The sequence below is a fragment of the Simochromis diagramma genome, unplaced genomic scaffold (genome assembly GCF_900408965.1).
Source record: "Simochromis diagramma unplaced genomic scaffold, fSimDia1.1 OVJJ01000304.1, whole genome shotgun sequence".
Lineage (NCBI taxonomy): Eukaryota > Metazoa > Chordata > Actinopteri > Cichliformes > Cichlidae > Simochromis > Simochromis diagramma.
Genome location: NW_024387030.1, coordinates 9945286 through 9965940, shown reverse-complemented (window position 1 = coordinate 9965940; position 20655 = coordinate 9945286). Strand labels below are relative to the sequence as shown.

At 41.3% G+C, this 20655-nt stretch overlaps 1 protein-coding gene across 4 annotated transcripts in view; it reads left to right on the top strand.

Moving 5' to 3' along the window:
- Window positions 1-20655, top strand: part of luzp1 (leucine zipper protein 1) — a 50258-nt gene that overhangs the window by 16946 nt on the left and 12657 nt on the right. For 2 of the 4 annotated variants that reach the window (XM_040042742.1, XM_040042744.1), the window contains exons 2-3: window positions 17393-17747; window positions 17865-20091. In XM_040042742.1, the coding sequence (XP_039898676.1) occupies window positions 17616-17747; window positions 17865-20091 (2359 nt within the window). In that variant the 5' untranslated portion in view covers window positions 17393-17615. Of the gene's footprint in view, window positions 1-2077; window positions 2135-2268; window positions 4660-17392; window positions 17748-17864; window positions 20092-20655 lie in introns of those variants that run through there. The other 2 variants (XM_040042743.1, XM_040042745.1) reach the window with 2 other exon arrangements.

The window sequence follows — 20655 nt, the reverse complement described above, 5'->3', positions numbered from 1 at the left end:
GCAGTGCTGTAATGTCATGAATCGTGAGAATGTCAGATGATTCAGCAAAACCCGTGTTATACGGCTGCTTTCATCAGTCGAACATGGCATGGCTGAGCGCAGAGCTGCTGGGTTATCTCCTTCCTCCGGAGTAAAGATGTGAAAGAACAAAGACTCATGGAAAGGGGTTGAGAGTGGCAGGATCAAGTAAAAGGCAAGTGCTCTGTGTCTGTCAGAAGGTACTTACATGATCAAACAGTATTTGAGTACATCACTTGCCACCCTTCCTTAGTTCAGCCTAGGTTAAATAAAGGGAACTGCTTTACAGTCTCTTATATAAAGTGGTAGGAGAAGTAGTCTTTAGAAGTAGTCTTTTTTTGTTTTTGTTTTTTTCCAGTGATGGCACCTGTCGCACTTTGATAGTTAAATCAAAACCGAAAACTTTTTCCTACCTTGGATAGTTTATCTTACTTTATCTTAACCAGCTGCCTTTCCGCCATGTACCTGCATCAGTAATTTCCATCCACCGTTTGCTCTTCCTGTCATACGGAGTGCTCTGAGTCACTTGTTTACATTTGGGTCGCGTGTCGGCAGCTGCTCGTATCGCCTCTTTACATACCTTCTTACCCCTGTTGCACACATTGGCGTGTTTTCCCCTTAAAGTGGTGAAACAAGTTTGTTTCCACCATTCCAGAAACAGTTTTTTTTGCATATTTTGCCAACTACTCTGCTGGTTGTTGAAGTAGCTCTTTTTTTTTTTTTTTTAGGTGCTCATCAGCATGAGCAGAAGCTGACACGTGGCTCTCGGCCTCAGACATGCCTGGCCTTGTTGTTGTTGTTGTTGTTGTAGTACACGCTAACAAGCATAAAAGTATTATGTCTGTATCATTGATATTGTGATGCTTTTGAAAACCTTTGTCATGTAAGGATACTGATGATATCGCAGATACACCAGTTGCTAAAATATATATATTAAAAAAAAATGAACCTCGCTCAGCCATGGCCTTGAAGCTCCCACATCAGCATGTTGTAGCTCTTTTTCTTTGATCCATTAGACAACAGAGGGTAAACACAATAGGTTTTTTTTGGAAGCGTGGAATCATTTGCTTGCTAGAACAGGCATCCAGGAAATGAAAAGAAATATTGAGCGGGTGTAAACTTATTTTTGTGCTTCTGGGGTGGTTCATGCTTAACAAAGTCTGAGAACCACAGATTTTAGAGGATTCGTGTTGTTCTTTTTAATCATTCATAAAAACTAGTGTCAACTACACAAGTATTTTCCATTTCCCTTTTTGTGGGCAAAACAGTTACAAATCAGAGCTTGCTTTCTTGTTTATGAGCCTGCTATGTCTTCATCAGGATGGCATTTGTGAATTAGATTCTCAGACTTTACATTGTTCTTCATTTTCCATGTCTCGAAACTCAAGCTTGTTATGTCGTAAATAATGTTCCCTCTCTGATGTACAGTTACAAAAGTGAGCGTCCTGCTGCTGCTTACAGTTTCCAGCAGTGTTCCCTTTCTCTTTCGGCCCAGTCTTCTACTTCATTTCTCAGCCTTTCCCTCTCATCCTTTAAATTCAGTCCAGACTCAGGTCTTAAATCTGGATTCTCTGCGCTTAACCAAACATATGGAATGCTACTGTAGTGGAATGCTTCAAGTCTGGGTTGTGTGTGTGTGTGTGTGTGTGTGTGTGTGTGTGTGTGTGTTTTGAAGCAGATGAGAGCTTCTAGGATGATGATGATTATGATAATGGTGCGTGTGTGTGTGTGTGTTTACCAGTGCCTCCCCAGAGAACTGAATAGGGCCTTCTGTTGTCGTGGCCAAACATTGCTTGTCTGCTCATGCATGAGTCTATTGCAAAGCCTCAGGATGTGCCCCATATCTGAGCAGTTAGCTCATTCTTAGCCTCTTAGCTTGACTGTGAACGATCTCCCTTACAGTGACTGCTTTGTCAGCCCGGCCGCCGGCCCCGGGCTTTGTCAAGTGCCAAAGATAACAATGGCGAAAGATGGCATGAGTGTGTGTGTGTTGATATAATGATGACCTGTGCTTCCATTTTTACTAACCTCACGCCCTCTCTGTGTGTTTTAACCACAGGATGGAGAGTTTGTGGAGCTTGATTTGCTTTAGAGGAAAGGATGCATCTTAAATTAAGTAAGTTGTGGGAAGTTCTTTGTGATTTTTAGGATTTCTGCCAGTGTGTACAAGCCCTGCAGCCCAGCAGGCCTGCACTTACACTCCTGCCAATCTAAGCCGATTATTATTATTATTTTTTTTTTTTTAAAAGACATAATCTGTAATCAGGAAGTTGTCTAATATAGCCTCTTAACCCACTGTTCTTGTTAACTATTTTACACAAATAAGCATTGAGTGACCAGGCAGATGTTATGACCCAATACAGTTTTATCTGGAAGGCTGATACGTCTCCACTTGTGTGAATAAAGTCAACTGTAATTTCGTGCTCTCCTTCTCGTCCTCTAGTTCATTCCTTTTCATGTCTAAAGTGGAAAATAAACTATTTGGTGTTTCTCTTCAGCCCTTTCCAGTTTACAGCTCATACGGCAGCACTTCTTCTTTGACACATAATTACCAACTGACATTATAGTGGATGGATAGCACCATTAGTTGAGTGCAACATTGAGTTGTGCCAAATCAACCTCTTCTGAGATTGTCAGGCTTGCTGTTTTCTCGCGTTCTCAGCAGCTCCGGGGACAGAAGTAGTGGAGTTTAGTTTATTAGTTAAGTTTGAAGTTGAGTCAAAACCTACCAGAGTATTGCAGTTGGTATTTAAATGCATTAGGTCACTAACCGTGTTAGACAGCTTCTCAGTTTCAGGCTAGTCTGGTTAAACTCTCACATCTTTCCCTTCACTTCTTCTCCTCATCCTCCAGTCTTGCCTACTTTTCTTCCCTTCCTTTCCCCCTCCTCCTTGCCTCCTCGCCTCCTCAACCCCTCCTCTACTCTTTTGTGAGTCTGTTTCCTGTTGGGCACAAATGCTGGCGCCGCATTTCCTTCCCTATAGCCTAAAGTAACACAGGAGTGGTACATACATGTACAGTTGCAAAAAAAAAATGCAATTCCCAGTAAAATACGGTTTGATATTCACTGAGGGCAGCGGAAAGGACAAATGGTGTGACTAATAACACACAAGAACATAGAGGGATCACTCAACGTAAGTGAACCTCTAAATCTTCAAAAGCTACTGTGAGTCAGGTTTGAAATTAAAAAGATCAAACACAGTGCACAATGCAATGCTCACAGGAAGCGGGACCTGTATGAGCACCAAAACATGAAGAAAAAAAGATGAAGAATGCTGAAGGGGACATCAAAGTTTGGGGCTCAGAGCCTGGACCTAAACTCAAATTTGTTTAAAATATTTTTTAGAGGACAACTTCAAGGCAGCAGTCCCTTTTCCTGAAGTGGTTGAGAGGTCTGTCCACGGTTTAGTTGGAAATGTACGTTTTGCAATGGCAAAATCAGATTACTGATATTAACCCAACTGAGATGTTGTGACCTCAAGGCATCCCAGAAATCCTGCTGAACTGAAACGGCCTCGTAAGGAAGGATGTTCCAGAGTTCCTCCTCGCTGTTGTGCAATTCTCATAAGAAGCTGCAGAAAATATATAAAGGAGGCTGTGTGAGTAACTCAATCCAAGAAATGATAACTTCAATGAAGATCAGGTCACATTTTATTATGAGTCATAGCAGACAGCCAAAAGGATTCGCGAACTTTATCTTCAAACTTCATTCAGTGCTCAGTGGGTGTGTGTGGGTGTCTGCGTTCTTACGTCAGATTAGTCAGCAGACAGTGTGTATCACTGTCTTATCACATCTCCTCTGCTGTCTGCTCCCACAAGTGTATAAGGTCAATATGTGGCCAGGGCGTGTTCTGTGTGTCTAAACCGAGCTGCCATTAAACATGTTTATTATTCTGAATGGTAATCCTAAAACTGACCATTAAAACCAACATTAAAACAGGAAACTCTGAAGGCACTTCCCCATCCTATTTACATCTCTCACTTACAGGAGCATGATTCTTTTAATTTATGAATGATTTATGCTTTGCACTCAGTTTAGTTTATCATTTGTTTTTGTTTTTTTTTCCTTGATGTACTTTTGCAATCTGCAGTCACACGCTGCTCTTAGTTAGAGCGAGACGATCTGTAAGTACCGCATCATCCCACGGGGACGCACATCTCCTCTGAAACACGTCATCATTTTACCTTCTGCTACATCTCCTCTTCTCCCTCTTTCTCTCCCCTCTTCCTGCAGCCACTGCTGCATTCCTGCTGCAGTAATCCACTCTGTCATCTACCTGCTCTGCATTCTATACAGTCACTCCCCTTGTTTCTCTCCCTCTCTCTCATCTTAATCTGCTTTTTCTCTGTCGCTCTCTGTCATTGCTTCTCTTCCATTATTGCACACGTTTCACTCTGCACATTTATTTCGTCTGAGCTCCTCTGCTGTGTCTCTTCTCCCTGTGTCTTTCTTTTTCTTCTTTCTCCCCCTTCTCATCACAGAGCCACTGAGGTCTCCATTCAGCCGCAGCGGGCTTCTAATGCCAAGGCTCAGGCTGATGAAGCACTGCCAAGCTCTGCCAAGCAAACTCTGTGTGTGCGCGCCCTGTGTTAGGATGGGAAAACGGTGAATGAACAGGATGCGGAGCAGCCAGGCAGAAGGTGGAACGGCTGTATGTTAAGAGCTATTGATGTGTCTGAATGAATTGACCGTGGTTGTCTATTAGCTACCGCGAGGCTTACGCTCAGAAAATTTCCAATTCATAATCGCAGGAGACTTTGAGGATCAGCTGTCATTTCCTCCTCTTGTCCGTGCAAGGGGAAGGACACAGAAGTGCAGCAGGAAAGCGGGGGTAATACAGTGAAGGTGAAGGGAAGGAAATTGAAGGAAAGCAGTGACAGAAATGGGCGACTGGGGTGGGACATTTAGAGGTCACATGAAAGCAGATGATGGTAGCAGAGACTGATGACAAAGGAGAACAATAGCCGGGGTGATGAAAGAAAATGATGTATAGTAATCAATTATTATTGATGTCCTTGGCCTTTTTGGAGAAAGAACAATTGCTGCCTCTGTAGATTAGTTCTATTCATATAATTTCTTCATTAGTTTCATTAGTAATTGTCAATCACTTTGCGATCAATTCATGATTTCTTTATTGTGTAATTCCTTTATGTGAGTGTTTACACCACAAATCTTAAATGGAAATGCATTTTTGTGGCCCTCCCTGTAACACGTGGTGCAGAGTTACACGTTGCTCAGTTTGTCTAAAGATACTTTCCTCCCAGTGACACTGCAGAGCATTAAGTGCTATGTAAATATTTAAGTGTGTGAGCAAGGGAGGGCACGAGACCAGTCTGTGCCGAAACCAGTAAGAGTTAATATGGTTGAATAATTATCTCTTGTACTTCAGCATAAACATCAATTACTGTCATTTAAAATGTTAACAATATGTTTTGCTGATAGGGCACAGACTGTGTTGAGACATCCTCAGAAATGAATTAGTAAGGTTGATTTCTGTTCATCTGGACGCAACGTTTTCAGTGGGAGAAACGTTTCATCACCATTCTGATTCCTTCAGTCACAGCAGACTTCAGGTTTCCTCAGCCTTATGAACAGTACAGCTGCATAACAATCAAAACCAGCAGCACTGTATAACACTGAGCCACGAGATCAGTTTCATAATCATTGATAAGCAAATTGTTTTGACCCTTAATCAGCGGCCATGAGTGCTGTTTTCAGAGAATTGGGGAGAGGCTACAATCACGCGATGGTCCGATAGTGAAAAGTGTGCTGATCCTTTGTGTCCGGAGGGGCAGAACAACCAAGACATGCATCTCAGTGGCTTACCAACCCCAAGGAATGGGTCTCTTGGTACAAACAGAGCAACAGTAAATGAATTTAAGTGCCAATAGGATTGCAGGGAATTATACATCTGGGAAATTAAACAATCACTGGCTAAACGGATGAGCTACATTGTCAGACTGGACTCCTCAGTCTATTTACACCTACAGGCCAATGGCCATTCTTTTAACTGATGAGGATTTGTACATGCTGGGCATGAAGGATTGCAGGTTTGCAGTTCATAGCCAATTTATGTGAGAAATGGAACAACCACTTGAACCCAGGAGCGAAGCCTAAGAGTACATCTTTCACTACTTACAATGCTGTGATTCCAGTCATTCCCCGTTTTTCTGTGAAAAGTACTGATGGCCATTGGTAAATACTGATGACAATTTGCATCTCAATGATGTTGAAACTGAGCTTGTGGGTCATTGTTAGGAAATGGTGCTAGTTTCAGTCATTATGCAATTGTTCTGTTTGTAAGGTTAGGGAAACCTGTCAGCTGATACTCAAGAAGTCAGCCCAGCTGTCTCCAAACACAGTGGTAATGTGTATTTCAGAATAACACCACACAACGATAGTATTTTAGATTTTGGAACATGTTTAGTTAAAGTTACTCAACCTTAATTCCAATCTTGATGTTGATCTTTTAAGTCATGCAGTTAGTTGAGATTGTATCCTTCTTCTTCTTCTCTATGTGAAATAGAGCCTGATCGATATACATGCTCATTGCTGGTCTGCATATATAATGGGTCATATATGAGGCAGACGAAAAAAGAGTAATACAGAGCATACACCAAATAACACTGCTCGATTCTCCAAATGTTCAGTAAGCAGATGGATTCAGTTCTGTATCAGCAGACGAGGGAGAAAATACTTAAAACTTAAAGTCTAAATATGGAAAGAAGAAATGGTATTCATGACTCTAGCTCTCGCCTAACTTCTGCCTCACCTCATTCCTTTTCTGCATTGCTCACACTTGTTCACATAGTGTTGTCTCTTAACAAGTGTCATCATGTTGTGATGTTTTCACGTTCTCTTATCAGTGTTAAACGCTGACACAAACGCATTCCTTTAGCAGCAGTTCATCGTCACACACATCTTTGCGTATTCGCACAAGCTCATTGCAGCATGAGGATTTTACCTGTGCGTGCTGAAATTGTTTGAACAGCTGTTATTCTACCACAAAACTGCAGTTCAGCTCATTATAATCGAGGCTGATGCTTTAATGCTGCTATGACCTTTAGCCCCCTTGCTCTCAGGTCATGTATGCTATCAACCAACTGTGTGGATGACCCGTTGCAATTTAAAGACTGAACAAACACCGCGAGAAAGTTGTGAAACTAAAGTGACTTGAGAACCGGAACTGGTTTCAAAAAAGAGATTGAAAAAAGCACGTGAATAGGTTTGCCTATTAGATGTCTATTCATGCTATGCAAGCTTATTGAGAAAGCTCCTCTTTCTTTCTCTGTCTCTTTCTGTTCTCTAATCATCTAATCACAGCTTATACTAATTTCATAGTATGGTTTCACAGTGGCCAAAGTCTTCCCGTCACTTTACAAGTGGGACTTTCTGAGGTTTCATTTCCCTACGAGCGGCACACCCACACACCAATACAGACTGACCCATAAAATCTAAAAATGCTTCAGGTCAAAGTTCATGAGCATGACAAATATTTTGTATTCCACATAGTGAATGCTTTACTAAGATTTGAACTTGCCTTTTATGGACACTTGACCCTTAATCATTACTCATGTTGCTTGGGGATGGCTATTAATCGATTTTACTGATATAAAGCAGTCATCGGTGCTATTCCTCAATTCATTTCTGAGCATGTGGATTCCTATAATGGATTTCAGAATTAAAACATGCTGTTATTATCTTAATTAAAAGCTGTTAAATGTGTTACACAAAACTTCAGGAAAAAGTCGACAGCATGCTAACGTTTCAGACTGGTGGCCTTTGTGTGAGAGAGAATGGATATGTTGTTTTCAGTGCAGCAGTTTGGCGAGTATTTGATATTCACCATTTAAACTACATTATAGTGGTTTAATAGCACTGAATTAAATGAAAGGTGTATTATAACTGGATTTAAACACAGTTTATGACTCAGGTGTGCACAGCTCCGTTTCCATGTTTCCACGTCGTCGCTAGTTTAGTTTGGAGTCCGGCCTATATAGGATTTGTGGGACAGATATTGTCAGCAGTTTTTTTTTTTATTTTTTATTATTATTATCATTATTTTGAAAACAGATTTATCGGCTGATTTGTTTCTTTAAGACACACGAGATGTAAATGCATTTCTTAAGATTTGTTATGTGTTATTTATTTACATTCTCCCCAACACTGCTCACATCAACTAGTAGTTGTGTTTGTGGTGTTCTAGATGTTTGTGTTTCCAACAGTGACATTGTCAAATGCCCTCTGGTGGACAAACTATGTAACGTCAATGCTCATAACATGGCTGAAGGGTGTTTCTGCCATCTCTTCTTTACTTATTTTTATTTATGTCGTGTTTAATGGCTAATATCACAGACAAATCAGCAGCAGCAGAATCCACTCTCTTCATAACAATGCCTACTCCATAAAAGACACTGGATCACATAGGAGTGCTATTTGGAAGGGTTGGTGACCTCTGAACCCAAGCATGGAGGATAACATGCTAAGGGCATGATTCATTAGAAGTAGGAAAATATTTCTCTGGAACTATGTGGCAACTCAAATTGGACATAAATTTTAACCAGAACATCAAAATGAAGGTTTTTCTAAGCTCGCCTTTGTCTGAAATACAAGTGTCCATACACACAGCTATTTACATATGTCAGTGATTTAAGGCACTTTCTAACTTTGGAAAAAATAAAGTATATGTTCTCTTCAGCTGGGTGTGTGTTTAATAGTGCTCATGGGTATTGATCAATGGTCTAGATCAGTGGTTGTTGATCAATGGTCATGACAATTTGCATATTAATGATCAAGGAACTGACCTCACAGCCCATTGTTCGTTCAGTGGGCAAATTTCAGCTAACGTATCTCCCACTGAAAATGCTACGTCCAGATGAACTTTTTGGGATTTACTTACCTGGATGATTGAGCAAGACAAAGAAATATGTTGGGTTATACAGATGTCTATCAGAGTGTCTGAAAGTTAGTCTTTAGTATCAAAGGTCTTTAGTATCAAAGGACTTTACAAATCAAAAAGTTGGACTGGGAACAAGTATGCCGCACTTTATTTTTTCTTCATGATAAGAATGTACCACGTGAGCAAAGTTTATAGAGTTGATAAGGATATTAAGCTCATTGACGAATAAGCAGGCTATGGATATGAGTTGATGCACACAAAGCAGTTAACTTTAATGCTCATTTTCTGAATGCTTTTTGTGAAGGACTAAATACTTTGAGTAATTCTTCAACATACTGAATCTGTTCTGCAGCTGAGACAGAAATGGGATCCAAACATCCTCAGTTTAGCTTTTCTGGATCATGGATCATGGATCACCCATGTGGACCTGCATGTGCCTGGCTAAAGCAGGTTAGCATGGTAAAAGCTGTAATGTTCAAAGCTATCTATCGCAGTTACCTTCTTTAGATTATAATGACAACATTCATCAGTTGGGGGTAGCGTTTTGCCAATGGGCGTTTTGAAATGTAACTTTTGATACTACTTTTTATAACTGTACCTCAGTTTCCCCACCGACCTCTGCCTTTTAAGCAGGTCACCATCGAAAATAATGGCTTCTCCGGTTAAATAAAGGTTACATTGATTGTCTTGTGGCATAGTGTGGTATTGAAATGAAAGTACCGCCCGGTTCTAGTTCAGCTTCAGTTGATATCCCTACAGCACATTACACAGTGGACATAAAGTCATACGAGTGGTTTCTTCTGCTGTTAGCTTGAGTTAAGAAGGTTACAGACTTTTTTTTTTTTTTTTTTTATATAAACACAATAATTTAGAAAAAGTGCCTCCTGAAGATCATTCACGTAACGAGTGAACGGAAAATATATTTTTTGTTTTGATCTGATTATGATCAATTTATCAGGTCTGCGGTAAAGAGATTTTTTTTTTTTTTTCCCCTGTTTTTATTCTTCCCCTCTAAAGAAAAACCGAGGTATGAACTGAAACCACATCCCAGAATTGAAGTATAAACTGACCAGTAGTTTTGGAGAAACCAGTCAGCCAGTTGGCAGATGTATCATTGTGGCCTTTTTTTTTTATTAGAAGCTGCCTGATCAGAGTAGGCCTGGTTCTTCTAATTTGTCAGCACTGACACTGATTTATAGCAAGTAAAGAGACAGCTCTGTTTTTAATATTCGTGTGCTCTTGGGGATCAAAGAATCCATGCATTTTTGAGATATTTTGTGTTTCTGTTGAACTAACTAGATTTAAGTTGCTCCAGATCTCCTTGGCTGCAGATCTGCCCGAGGACAAGTTAGCTACTGACTGGCTAGTATTTTCGGGTGCTGAGTTTTAAATAGAGCATCAAATATACTTCCCCTGCTTCTCTCCTTCTGTGTTGCAGCAACAGTGACTTGTGGATGTAATCCTGATTTCTGTTGGAAAACATGCTACAATTAACTGTTTGGCCATGAAGATTAGGAGCAGAGCCGAAAGAAAAAAAGCTCTGGGAGCTTTGAGTTGAATTCAAAGGCACATCTTCAATCAGGTCATAACCAGAGAAGCCAAAAATGTAGTACATGTTTGGAACAGCAATACTCTTCCAACGAGTCTGACAACTCCTCTTGCTTTTTTTCACTCACCCTGCCACATCTGCCTTACCCTCTCTTCCACCTCTTGTGGGCTTTCTCATCCACATCCTCCCTCTTTCCCCTCCCTCTCATCTACTTATCATGCCCATCCTCACAAGTGTAGTGGTGGTTTAAGCCCCAGCAACAAGGCCCTTGATGTAGACAGACAGGGGAGGGGAGGGGATAAGAGACCTAGAAATGGGTATGGGTTACTAGGCTCACAAGGAAGAGGATGGTTACTTTTCACCAAAGCTTTCAAGCTAAAACTGACGGACTGAGAAATGTGGGTCACAGCCATAGACTGGTCACAAGCAGAACTTTTACTTACCTTAAGCATAACTTTTGACCACCTTTCAGCTGGACAGACCTGATACTGATACTCAGAAAAATACTCGATGCAATTTTTGATACCAAGGGGGATAAAATTAAGTAATGGGGGTTGATTAAACAAAGACTTGAACAACAATTGTCCATACAAATGTTATAGTTGCTACAGTGTTGTTTATTTTCTGTTTCTGTCTAGTTGCCAGTAAACTTTTCTCAGCTTCAATCTGGCGCTTTAACTGAAACATAACACTTTTTACAAACAAATGATTGTGTTATTCTGTTAAAATAACAGTCTGTTGTGACTGATAGCATTTTCTGTTTAGCTTCAATATTAACATTATTGTTTTATTACTGGCCAAAGCCACTGATGATGACCTAATAGATTTATTGTGGGTAATTGCTAATCATTACATGGCTAGCATTAATCTGTTTGCTGGCCACATTAACAGTTATGACAACGGTTTAATACTTCAGTCTTGTTGAAGCTTTACTGACCTCTCGAAAGGCCTTATAAATGCCAGGGTGTGAGTCTTAAAGATGCTTCTAGTGTGATAGCATTTTTTTATTATTATTAATTAGTATCAGACTATTAAATTTTCTAATTATCCTACTCTGTACACATGCAGTCTATCGTACCTGCACTACTGGGGGACAAAAGTAATACCATCCCATTTTATGAATTTTGGTATCAAAAGGTAACATAAGTATCTGTTCTGGCGATATCGCTATAACCTTTTTATAGTGTGACAGATGGCAGATTATGCATTTTTAGACTTCTTCTGTCCTTTCCTTTTTTGTTGCTCTCCATCTAACTAACAAATGTTGGTTTTTCACACTATCCAAAGTCTGTGCAACTTGAAGTTGAAGTAAATTTTACATCTTAAGAAAAAATACATTTATACAGTTGCTGAGTAATTCCATCACCTACCAATCTTTGGAAGAATTTAAAAAAAAAAACCTGACGTATCACCTTACCTTGTTTTAAGGGGACACAAAATCATCACTAAGATGTGTTTTAACATTGAGTGATGTTCTCCTGACACACAGACAGCATCTGCTTTGTCTTTATGGTTGTGGTTAACTGCCATGTCCCCTTACATAAACAAATCTATTTTTCTACTAGAGACGACGTTCTCTTTACCCACTATTTCACCACATTTCAGTACTTATACTGTAAATTGCCATTTCACTCTGGCGCTTAAGGAAAAATCCAACTTGCTATTCCCATCCCACTTCAGCTTTTCCTATTGAACAAGCTACACCGACCTTAGCTCCTTATCCGTTTTTCTGCTGAAGAGCAACACTGCCTTTCACTTCTTTACCATTTTTCCAGAAGTGGTGCAACACTGAAAGGGTGAAAGAAATGGAGAAAAAGCAACATGACAGCACAGGAAACCAAACATTATGGGATGCCGGTTTTCTCTTTCTTGGAAAAACGGAAAAATGCAGGCCAAGCATCAGGTCTCTCCACCATCTTGTGGCTTCCACTCCTGCGCCAGCATCCTTCCACTGCAGTTGTCCTTTCACTCACTCACTGGACACACAAAATACACGATACATGTCACACATTTAAATATTCAAACTGGCAACAACCCCCCTACATGAAGATGTGGTTGAGGCATTTTGATTGGACTGGAGCCCTTCTTTAACTACCGTGTATGAGGCAGAGAAGCTTCAGGCCCATAAGTTCCAACCCAATGTCAAGTGCAACAGAGAGGTGATTTTTTTTTTTTTTTTTTTTTTTTTTTTCTTTCCTTCCTTCTCTTTTTCATGGAGAGAACAGAATGTACTGAAGGCAGCAGGCAGGCAGGAAGAGAGTGGCTAAAGCCTTAATGATATGGTGTATGATTGTAACCTTGGTGTGTGCGTGTGTGCGTGCGTGCGTGCGTGCGTGCGAGCACAGGCAGAGTGTGTGGACGTCCTCTACAAAGCTTTACTTCTGTATCCTTCTGCTGTTCTGTGACTCCTCAGAACAACAGTAGTCCTGGGAGGCCCCTCTGCTTTCACCTCTTCTTTTTCTCACCCTCTTCTCTCGTACGTCACTGTTCGGCCCTCCCATTGCATCTTCATTCGTCTGTTGAACTGGACTGATTCTTATTTTCTCTTCCTTGTTGCTCAGAAATTGATCATCATCAGATGCAGCTTAGGCCTGCTGGGCTGCTGGGTTACTAATACGCTGGTGCGAACCTAGGCGAGGAAATAAATAGTTACTATAATTTTTACTATTGACCAATTTTTCCCTTTGTTCCCCTTGTGTAATATAAAAATTATGCTTTTTTTTTTTTTAGCTGTATTCCCTGCAGGTGGCTGAATTGTTAAGATAGAAGAAGCTGTTCAACTTCTTGCCATTTGATTGCAGAAATTGGCACATTTAATTCTGCAACTTACAGTTATGACGTTTCTTGCCCATTGAAGGCACAGGTTTAAAGACTGTATTGGCTTTAAAAAAGAATGGTCTCTGCTACAGTTGTGCGTGCATTGTGTGTTGTTAATTCATGTGTATTGATAACAATGCCTTGACCATTTCACTTCCTGGTCAAATTCTTTGTCAGTTTACTTTGTTAAAACCTGACCAGTTTTCAGAATGGAAAAAAAAATGTCCTGTGTAGCTTCAGAGCTGTCAGAAAACATGCTGGCATTAAGAAAGGGAATTGATCAGCTTGTAGGCCTATGTTTGCAGTGCATTGGACAGTTTTAACTAGGCTTTAAGTGGAATTTGTTCTTGATTACTGAATGTTACGTGCTAAAACCACAGGGCATAATAAATTCATTAAAATCCTTAAAATGTTTAAATTCTCTTTATCATTTTTATTTTAATTACAAAACTAACTGGAGTACGGTGTTTCACTTGAATCCCATATACCCTGAGGGCTGAAGGTAACTGCCTGCTTGAATTGATTGGTGATTCAGTCATGCCTTGGTATCAGTAACACTGTGACCTTGGGTTTTTACCTTCACATGTTCCTGGTTTATTATTCCTTGCTTTCCAACAGCTATCCCCATTTCACTGGAACCACCTTCCATTCATTCTTGTCCGTTTTAACACTAACTCTCTGACTTCCCTTTATTTCTAAAGAACCTCAGTGACTTATTCAGATGGCGTTTACGGTACTCGCTGAACTCGTGTTGCAATCAACAGTTTCCGTGCCCTCATTTTTGTAACAACAGCAAAATAGAGCATGAAGGTCAAGTAGTGGACATCCTGTCCACGTTTCAGGGAAGTGGAAGAGGCCGGCATCATATAGCGACTGGTTGAGCGCTCTCCTCATATACAGTCCTATATCAGAATTGGGTCAGATAGTTGCAGGAGTTACCCAGGTTTATCATGTAGTCAGAACAATGCAACCATTGCGGAAGAAAATGAATGGGAGGAATGTGTTCAGAAACCAATGACTGAAATATCTGGTTACCAATTGTTCCGATTGACCTGATCATCTGAGCAGACGGGCTTTTAAATATACTCTCTGTGGCTGGGCCGTAATTTATAAACAGTGTTCAACTTAGGAATACACTTCTGCGAAAAGAAAGAAATGGCCAAGGACAGCTTGTCAGTGTCCCGGATAGGAGCAGACAAGGTAGCATGAGGGACTGCCAGTGCCCTGATTAGTCCATCATTAGGAATGTGTCTACATAAAACGGGTCAGTTTCACTGCCTCAAAGCTCCTGCCCCCATCTAGGTTTTCCATAATTGTCAAACAAAGCACAGAACAGGGGAATGAAACTTGGAGCTGAGTTCAGAATACCTCAGCAGCCCCACTCCTGCCCTACTTCCTTCTCTCTTTATCCTCCCTTTAGCATGTTTTCATGTTCTTGGCTGTACAGAATATCCTACTGACTTATGAGTAGCCAGTTGTGGAAAAACAAAGGAATATAGAGACATAAATGGAGTTTTAAAAGTGCTTATTTGATCTGGATCTTGGATTGCAAAAGAAGGAATGCATGGTCTTTAACTAAATACTGCTTGGATTCTTCTTTTTCATTCATTCATACAGTAATTTCTTTAGTGCTCATTTTTGGCTTCCCCTCTCTTCCTCATCTTGTTTCTGCTCTCCGCCTTTCACCCACTAGCCTTTTCTTTCCCTCTTGTCTTGTCCTGAACATGGATAATGAGGCCCCAGGCCTGCCATAAGTGAATCATGTATGTTGATTGGTTTGGCAGAAGCAGGCCCTTGCCAGAGTCACTTTGCACGCACTGCCACCCCTTGAAAGCGTTCTGTTGGCCGTGCTGGTGTGCGTGTTAGAGAGAGATGAAGGGGAGACATGAGGGAGAGAGAGAGGTAGAGAACTGGCAACGAAATAAAGAGTGAATGAGAGGAGAGCTAGGCAGCCTGCCAAGACAGGAGTGTCTGGATCTAGCAAAACACATTTATTAAGCAGGACAGGGCTTAACTGGAGCTGCTTTTCGGGACCAGATTTGGACACTAAGTCAGGATTTGGGATTATGTTAAAGATAAAGTTAAAGATAAAATTGTTTAAAAATAATAATAAATGTGTTGGCTTGTTGGTCAAGATCATAGGATCACCAAACTGGTCATATTTCTACCTAGTTTTGCTGTCTAGAGCCTGAGGCACAGAGTGTCATTTACTGGACTTTTTGTTTTTAGCTAGGTTTATCTTTCCTGCTTTGTGCTGAAGTCTACAGAGTTGTCTTGAACCTAAATATTTTTGTCAGAGTGTCTGCTCTCTGTTTTTAATAGATCGATGGGAATTTCTCTGTAATTTTACTCTGCTGGAAGGGGATCAGTCGGGACAGCTTTGGAATAGAGCGACTAGCTCTAGACAAGAGAGATAAATTGGTCTACAGCTCACTTAACAAGCCACAGCTGAGTAATGTCAGTGCATCAAAAGTGACTTATAGAGTAAGGTGTTTTGGCATTCAAATAGACAGCTAGGCAAGCAGTTTTTCGCTCCAAATTCTTCCATTTGTCTTCCTTCATACTAAGCCCATGTTCTTTATTTCCTCAGTGTCTTACACTCCAGAGAGAAGATTACCAAACCACTAGACCTCATGAAAGTGAAAAATAATTAAAACCCTACAGCCAAAGCCTTTGAGTCCACATTGTGCTTTGTCATTAAGTAATTTTTGCTATACTGACTTTCAAAGCTTACTGCTTTAGTTTATGTTCAACAAGACATTTTATGAACTGCGGGCTGAGCGGTTTGGGGTTTTTTTACACCATCTGAAACTATAGAAAATATATTATTCTGTCTTGGCGCAAACCACTACGACATGTTTTACCATACTGTATACCATCCACATACGTGGTTCAAAGAGGTGAAATATGTTTGGTGAATTTACTGCACCGGTTGATGTTTTGCAGCAGTAAAAGTTATCTGCTTCAAAAGCAAACTGCAGTAGTCTTTTTATGTAGTGGTGTGTAGCTTCAGACGGGCTGCCTGAGCTGAATGCGGGGTAAGGAAGAGAGACTGCTGATTGTCAGGGGATTAATAAATGATGATGTTGTGCCCTGCCCTTAGGTCGATTTTCTTTTTTCTTTTTGCCCTGGTCAGAATCATTGGGGGGAAGGGACGTAATAGGGTCTAGAAGCACAAGCAGGAGAACTCACTGCTTGAGTCATGATTGACTTAAGTGTGTTGACAGTTAGATTAACCAAGGCTCTGCCTACAGTCAGACTGTAATGTGCTAATATTCTGTGTTCTCATCGCACTGAGCCATGCTGAGCTTGCAGTTAGGACTCCCACTCTATTTTTACATCTTTGTACTAACAACAGAAAGTGATGTAAATATCCCTATTGGCAAGAATGACATTAATTTTTAATTGTCTAATCTGCACTTATGTTGGAGATAATCAAAACCTCCTTGTCATAGTGTTCTCTTTTTAATCGTTACTGTCTGAATGGACTATGAATGGTGTAGTGTTGAGACAGACCGGTAATGTAGTGGAGGACGCTGGTGTTATTGAGATATGCCACTGTCAGCAAAAGCAAGCAGGCAAGAATCGATATACGGTAGGATCAAGAGCAGGGACTCAGCATTGTTTGTGTGGGTGTGGGAGCATGTGGAGATGTACTAAAAACCTTGTCATCCACTCACATCCTTTAAATTATGGGCAAGATGAACTGTATGGTAGTTTAGTGGCAAAAGGGAAGGGAGGCATAGTTATGGATTATGTTTGATTATCAAAGTAAGGAAGTGTATTTTTGACACAATTTTTCAAATATGAAAAGATCAGCTGACTTTTTGGTTATTCAGAAAAAAACAATTTCTCATTATGTTGCACAGTTGTTATATCGACCTGTAAGTGTGAATTAGGTTTTGTGTGTGTGTGTGTGTGTGTAATACATGACTTGTGTGTGGCCTGTCCTTATATGGTCTCCATGTGCGTGTGGCACAGGGTTCAGTGAGCTAATTTCTATGTTCTCTGACTTACTTCCTGTACTTACTGTGTTACTTTTGAGAATACAAATGGTTGTCATTGTGAAATTAGAGATGACTAAGTGTTCTCTCTGTGCCTCCTACAGATGACAGATTTGTCTGCTGAAAACCACTGAGGGAATTTTGAAGTCTTAAAGAGACGGTGGCAAAACGAATCAGAACACCCTAACAAGAAAAGGGAGCTTTTCCTTGACAGCCTAAAGAACTTGGTAGCACAACGGCACAGATGTGGACTCCCCAACAGATTTTCATCAGATAATCTGGACAACATAGAAACTTGGTCGATACAATAGAAAGAAATCTGGAACCATGTCGGATCATAAAGACATGACCCATCGCCACCTGAAGCACAAGCTGCAGAGTCTTGGCCGAAGACTTGATGAACTGGAAGAAGCAACAAACAAGCTACAGAAGTCTGAGGATGAGCTTCTTGACCTACAGGTAAGTTGTTGTGACAGTGTGTGGAGGGTTGTGTGTGTTTGTGCATCTCAAAAGAATGACTGAAGTGAAAAAGAAACGCAGTACATGAAAAGAACTGTTGTACTCTCTCCTCTGCAGGACAAGATTATCCAGGCAGAGGGAAGTAACTCGTCCCTGCTTGGTGATGTGGAAGCCCTGAGAAAACGTCTCTTGAAGATCCAGGGGAAAGATGAGGAGGTACGTAAAGCTGAGGATCTTTGCCGCACAGTCAGAGAGAAACTGGAAGAGGAGGAAAACCTTACGAAAGAGCTAAAGGCAGAAATAGAACGTCTTCAGCGACGGATGGCTGAACTCGAGAAACTGGAAGAAGCTTTTGGGAAAAGCAAGTCTGACTGCAGCCAGCTCTGCCTTAGCCTCAATGAGGAGAAGAACTTAACCAAGAAGCTCTCATCTGAGTTGGAGACACTAAAAGCCCGTTTGAAAGAGGTGGAGGGGTCTGAGACAAAGCTGGAGAGAACGGAGCAGGCCTTGGCTATGGAGCTTGAAAAACTCAAGGGATTCACCCAAACCTTTGTGAATGAGCGTAAGAGGCTGCTAGAGAAACAAAGAGAGGATGAGAAGACCATTCTGAAATTGGAAGAAAAGCTGGCGCACCAGAAGAATCGCTTTGGCATGTCAACGGATTCTGGCAGAACAGATTTCATGAGCTCAAGAATTGAAGATGAGCTAACATCCACAGCACTCTTAACAAGTAAGCTGGCTGGACAGAAGAAGAGCCATGACTACTCAAAGCTGTCTGAGAATGAGAAAAACAGCGGTCTTGAAGGCTCGCAGGAGGACAACAAAGTAAAGGAGTTGACACAGGAGGTAGAACGACTGAAGAACCGCCTTAAGCAGTTGGAGATTGTGGAAGAGGATTTGAAGAACTCTGAGTCAAAAAATGGTGAGCTTCACGAAAAGTTCCAGATAGAAAGGGACCGAGTTCGAAAGTTAAATGAGCAGGTGGAACACCTCAGGATGCAACTGTGTGGAAAAGGCGGAATCGGAGGAAATGGAATTGGTAACTTGGATAAACACGGCAATGGAAGCAGCACTGCTAAGGTCATTGAAAATGGCAAAGTTGAAAATGAAGAGACTATCCTGAAGGGAGGGTTTAGACAAGAAAAGCCTAAATATAGAAGTGCAGCAACTGTCCCAGAGCCAAGTTCCCCAAAACATAGGAACAGAGATTTATCTCCTCAGCATAAATCTTGGAACAAAGATTTCAGCAACTCTGAGAAGGGTTCTCCCAAGTCAGTGAGAAGAGCCCTGAGTCCTGCCCAAAAGAGAAGGACACCCAGAACTACAACTACCACAAATTCATCTGATAATGGAATACGAGATACAGTGCGAGGAGCTGAGGAAAAGCCAAGAGGAGCCACATACAGCTCTGTGAATACAACTTCTAGTGATACCAAGAAGGTGTCCGTCCTTAGTCGATACCCTCCAGCAGCTAATGACCAGAAGCCACTAAGGACAGCTCACAAGCATACGGATGACATCAAGAAGAGCAGAGAAAAGTTCTCAAAACTGTACGTAGGTAGTGACAGTGAATCTAACAGCTCTGATGTCGTGCCTGACAGTACCTCCAGTACCATGAACAGCATCTCTGCTCTAGAGAAGGAAACGGTGCCTGTGTCCGACCAGGAATCAACAGACCAGATTCAGGAATCTGTATCTTCTTCTATTTCTACTATATCCAAAGCCAATGGCTCATACACAGCCTGCAAATCTCACATCAATCCCTTGCTGCCCAATGACCACGGGTCAGAGGGTCATTCTTCTGCCTCAGAAACAGAATCTACTGGATCAAGGCCATCTGAGCTGGACCCTACAGCTGAAGCAGCTGAGGCAACTAGCACAGCTGTAAGCAGTAGGACTGTAACCTCCAGGTATTCTAGATACCCTCAAGTCCAGGACTCTCATTCAGAGGGTTCCTCCTCCAGGAGCTCTTTTGATGAGGAGCTGCACAGCCGGTCACAGGGAGCTGAGGGAGGTCACCAGGGATCCATGCATACTCCAGCAGGGATTGAAATCCAACGAGTATGCAGTCCTAGAGAGGCACTGAGGTCAAGAGCTGTGATCAAGCCTGCTATTGTGGAAATTGACAGAAAGGAAGTAATGATTTCAGAACCCTTGCCTACAAATGGGAAACCCAAGATCTCGACCAAACCAATAGTGACTACTACTAATAAAATCACCAGTAGTATAACCATCTACCCAAATGATCCGAGCTCTTCCAGAACCAGCAGTCGCAGCAGCAGTGTGTCCAGTGAACCTGCACCTATTAAAGGACGCCACACATCTACCAGTAACATCGTTATAGGTACGTGTCAACAATTTAGAATGATCTAGTTAAACTTATACTGCATTTTTCAGGACAGGATCTAGATACTAATTCTAAATAGTACAGTAAAGACAACATTTTTATTTGTTGTCACATGAAACCTTCTAATTAGTGCTCACAACTTGCAGCACTCACAAAACTGTAGCACACCTTTTGGACAGGCTGTTAGGGTAATTAAACCTGCTACAAGCCCCATTATTATATGTCCAGAAAGTGGTGCATGGTGAACACCTATCAGTCATCAGCATCTGCTTCCCCAACATTAAACCTCAGTAAAGTTTGTTTGGTTTTTTTTGGGTTTTTTTGTAGCAGTCTGTAAATGTGCTTTTGTCTTCTATAGGATTGGGTGTTTTAATGTAATTAACCCCTAGTCATGTTGGCGGCAGAACGATCTGTCTCTCTGCAGAATGAAATTGTGTTCCCTGAGATGATCATCTTTATTCAGTTCAACTCAGAAAATCCCAACAATCCCCCCCACCCCCTGAGCCACAAGGCTCAGGGATAGGCAGCCACCTGCCTTGACTGGTTACAGATGAGGGGAAA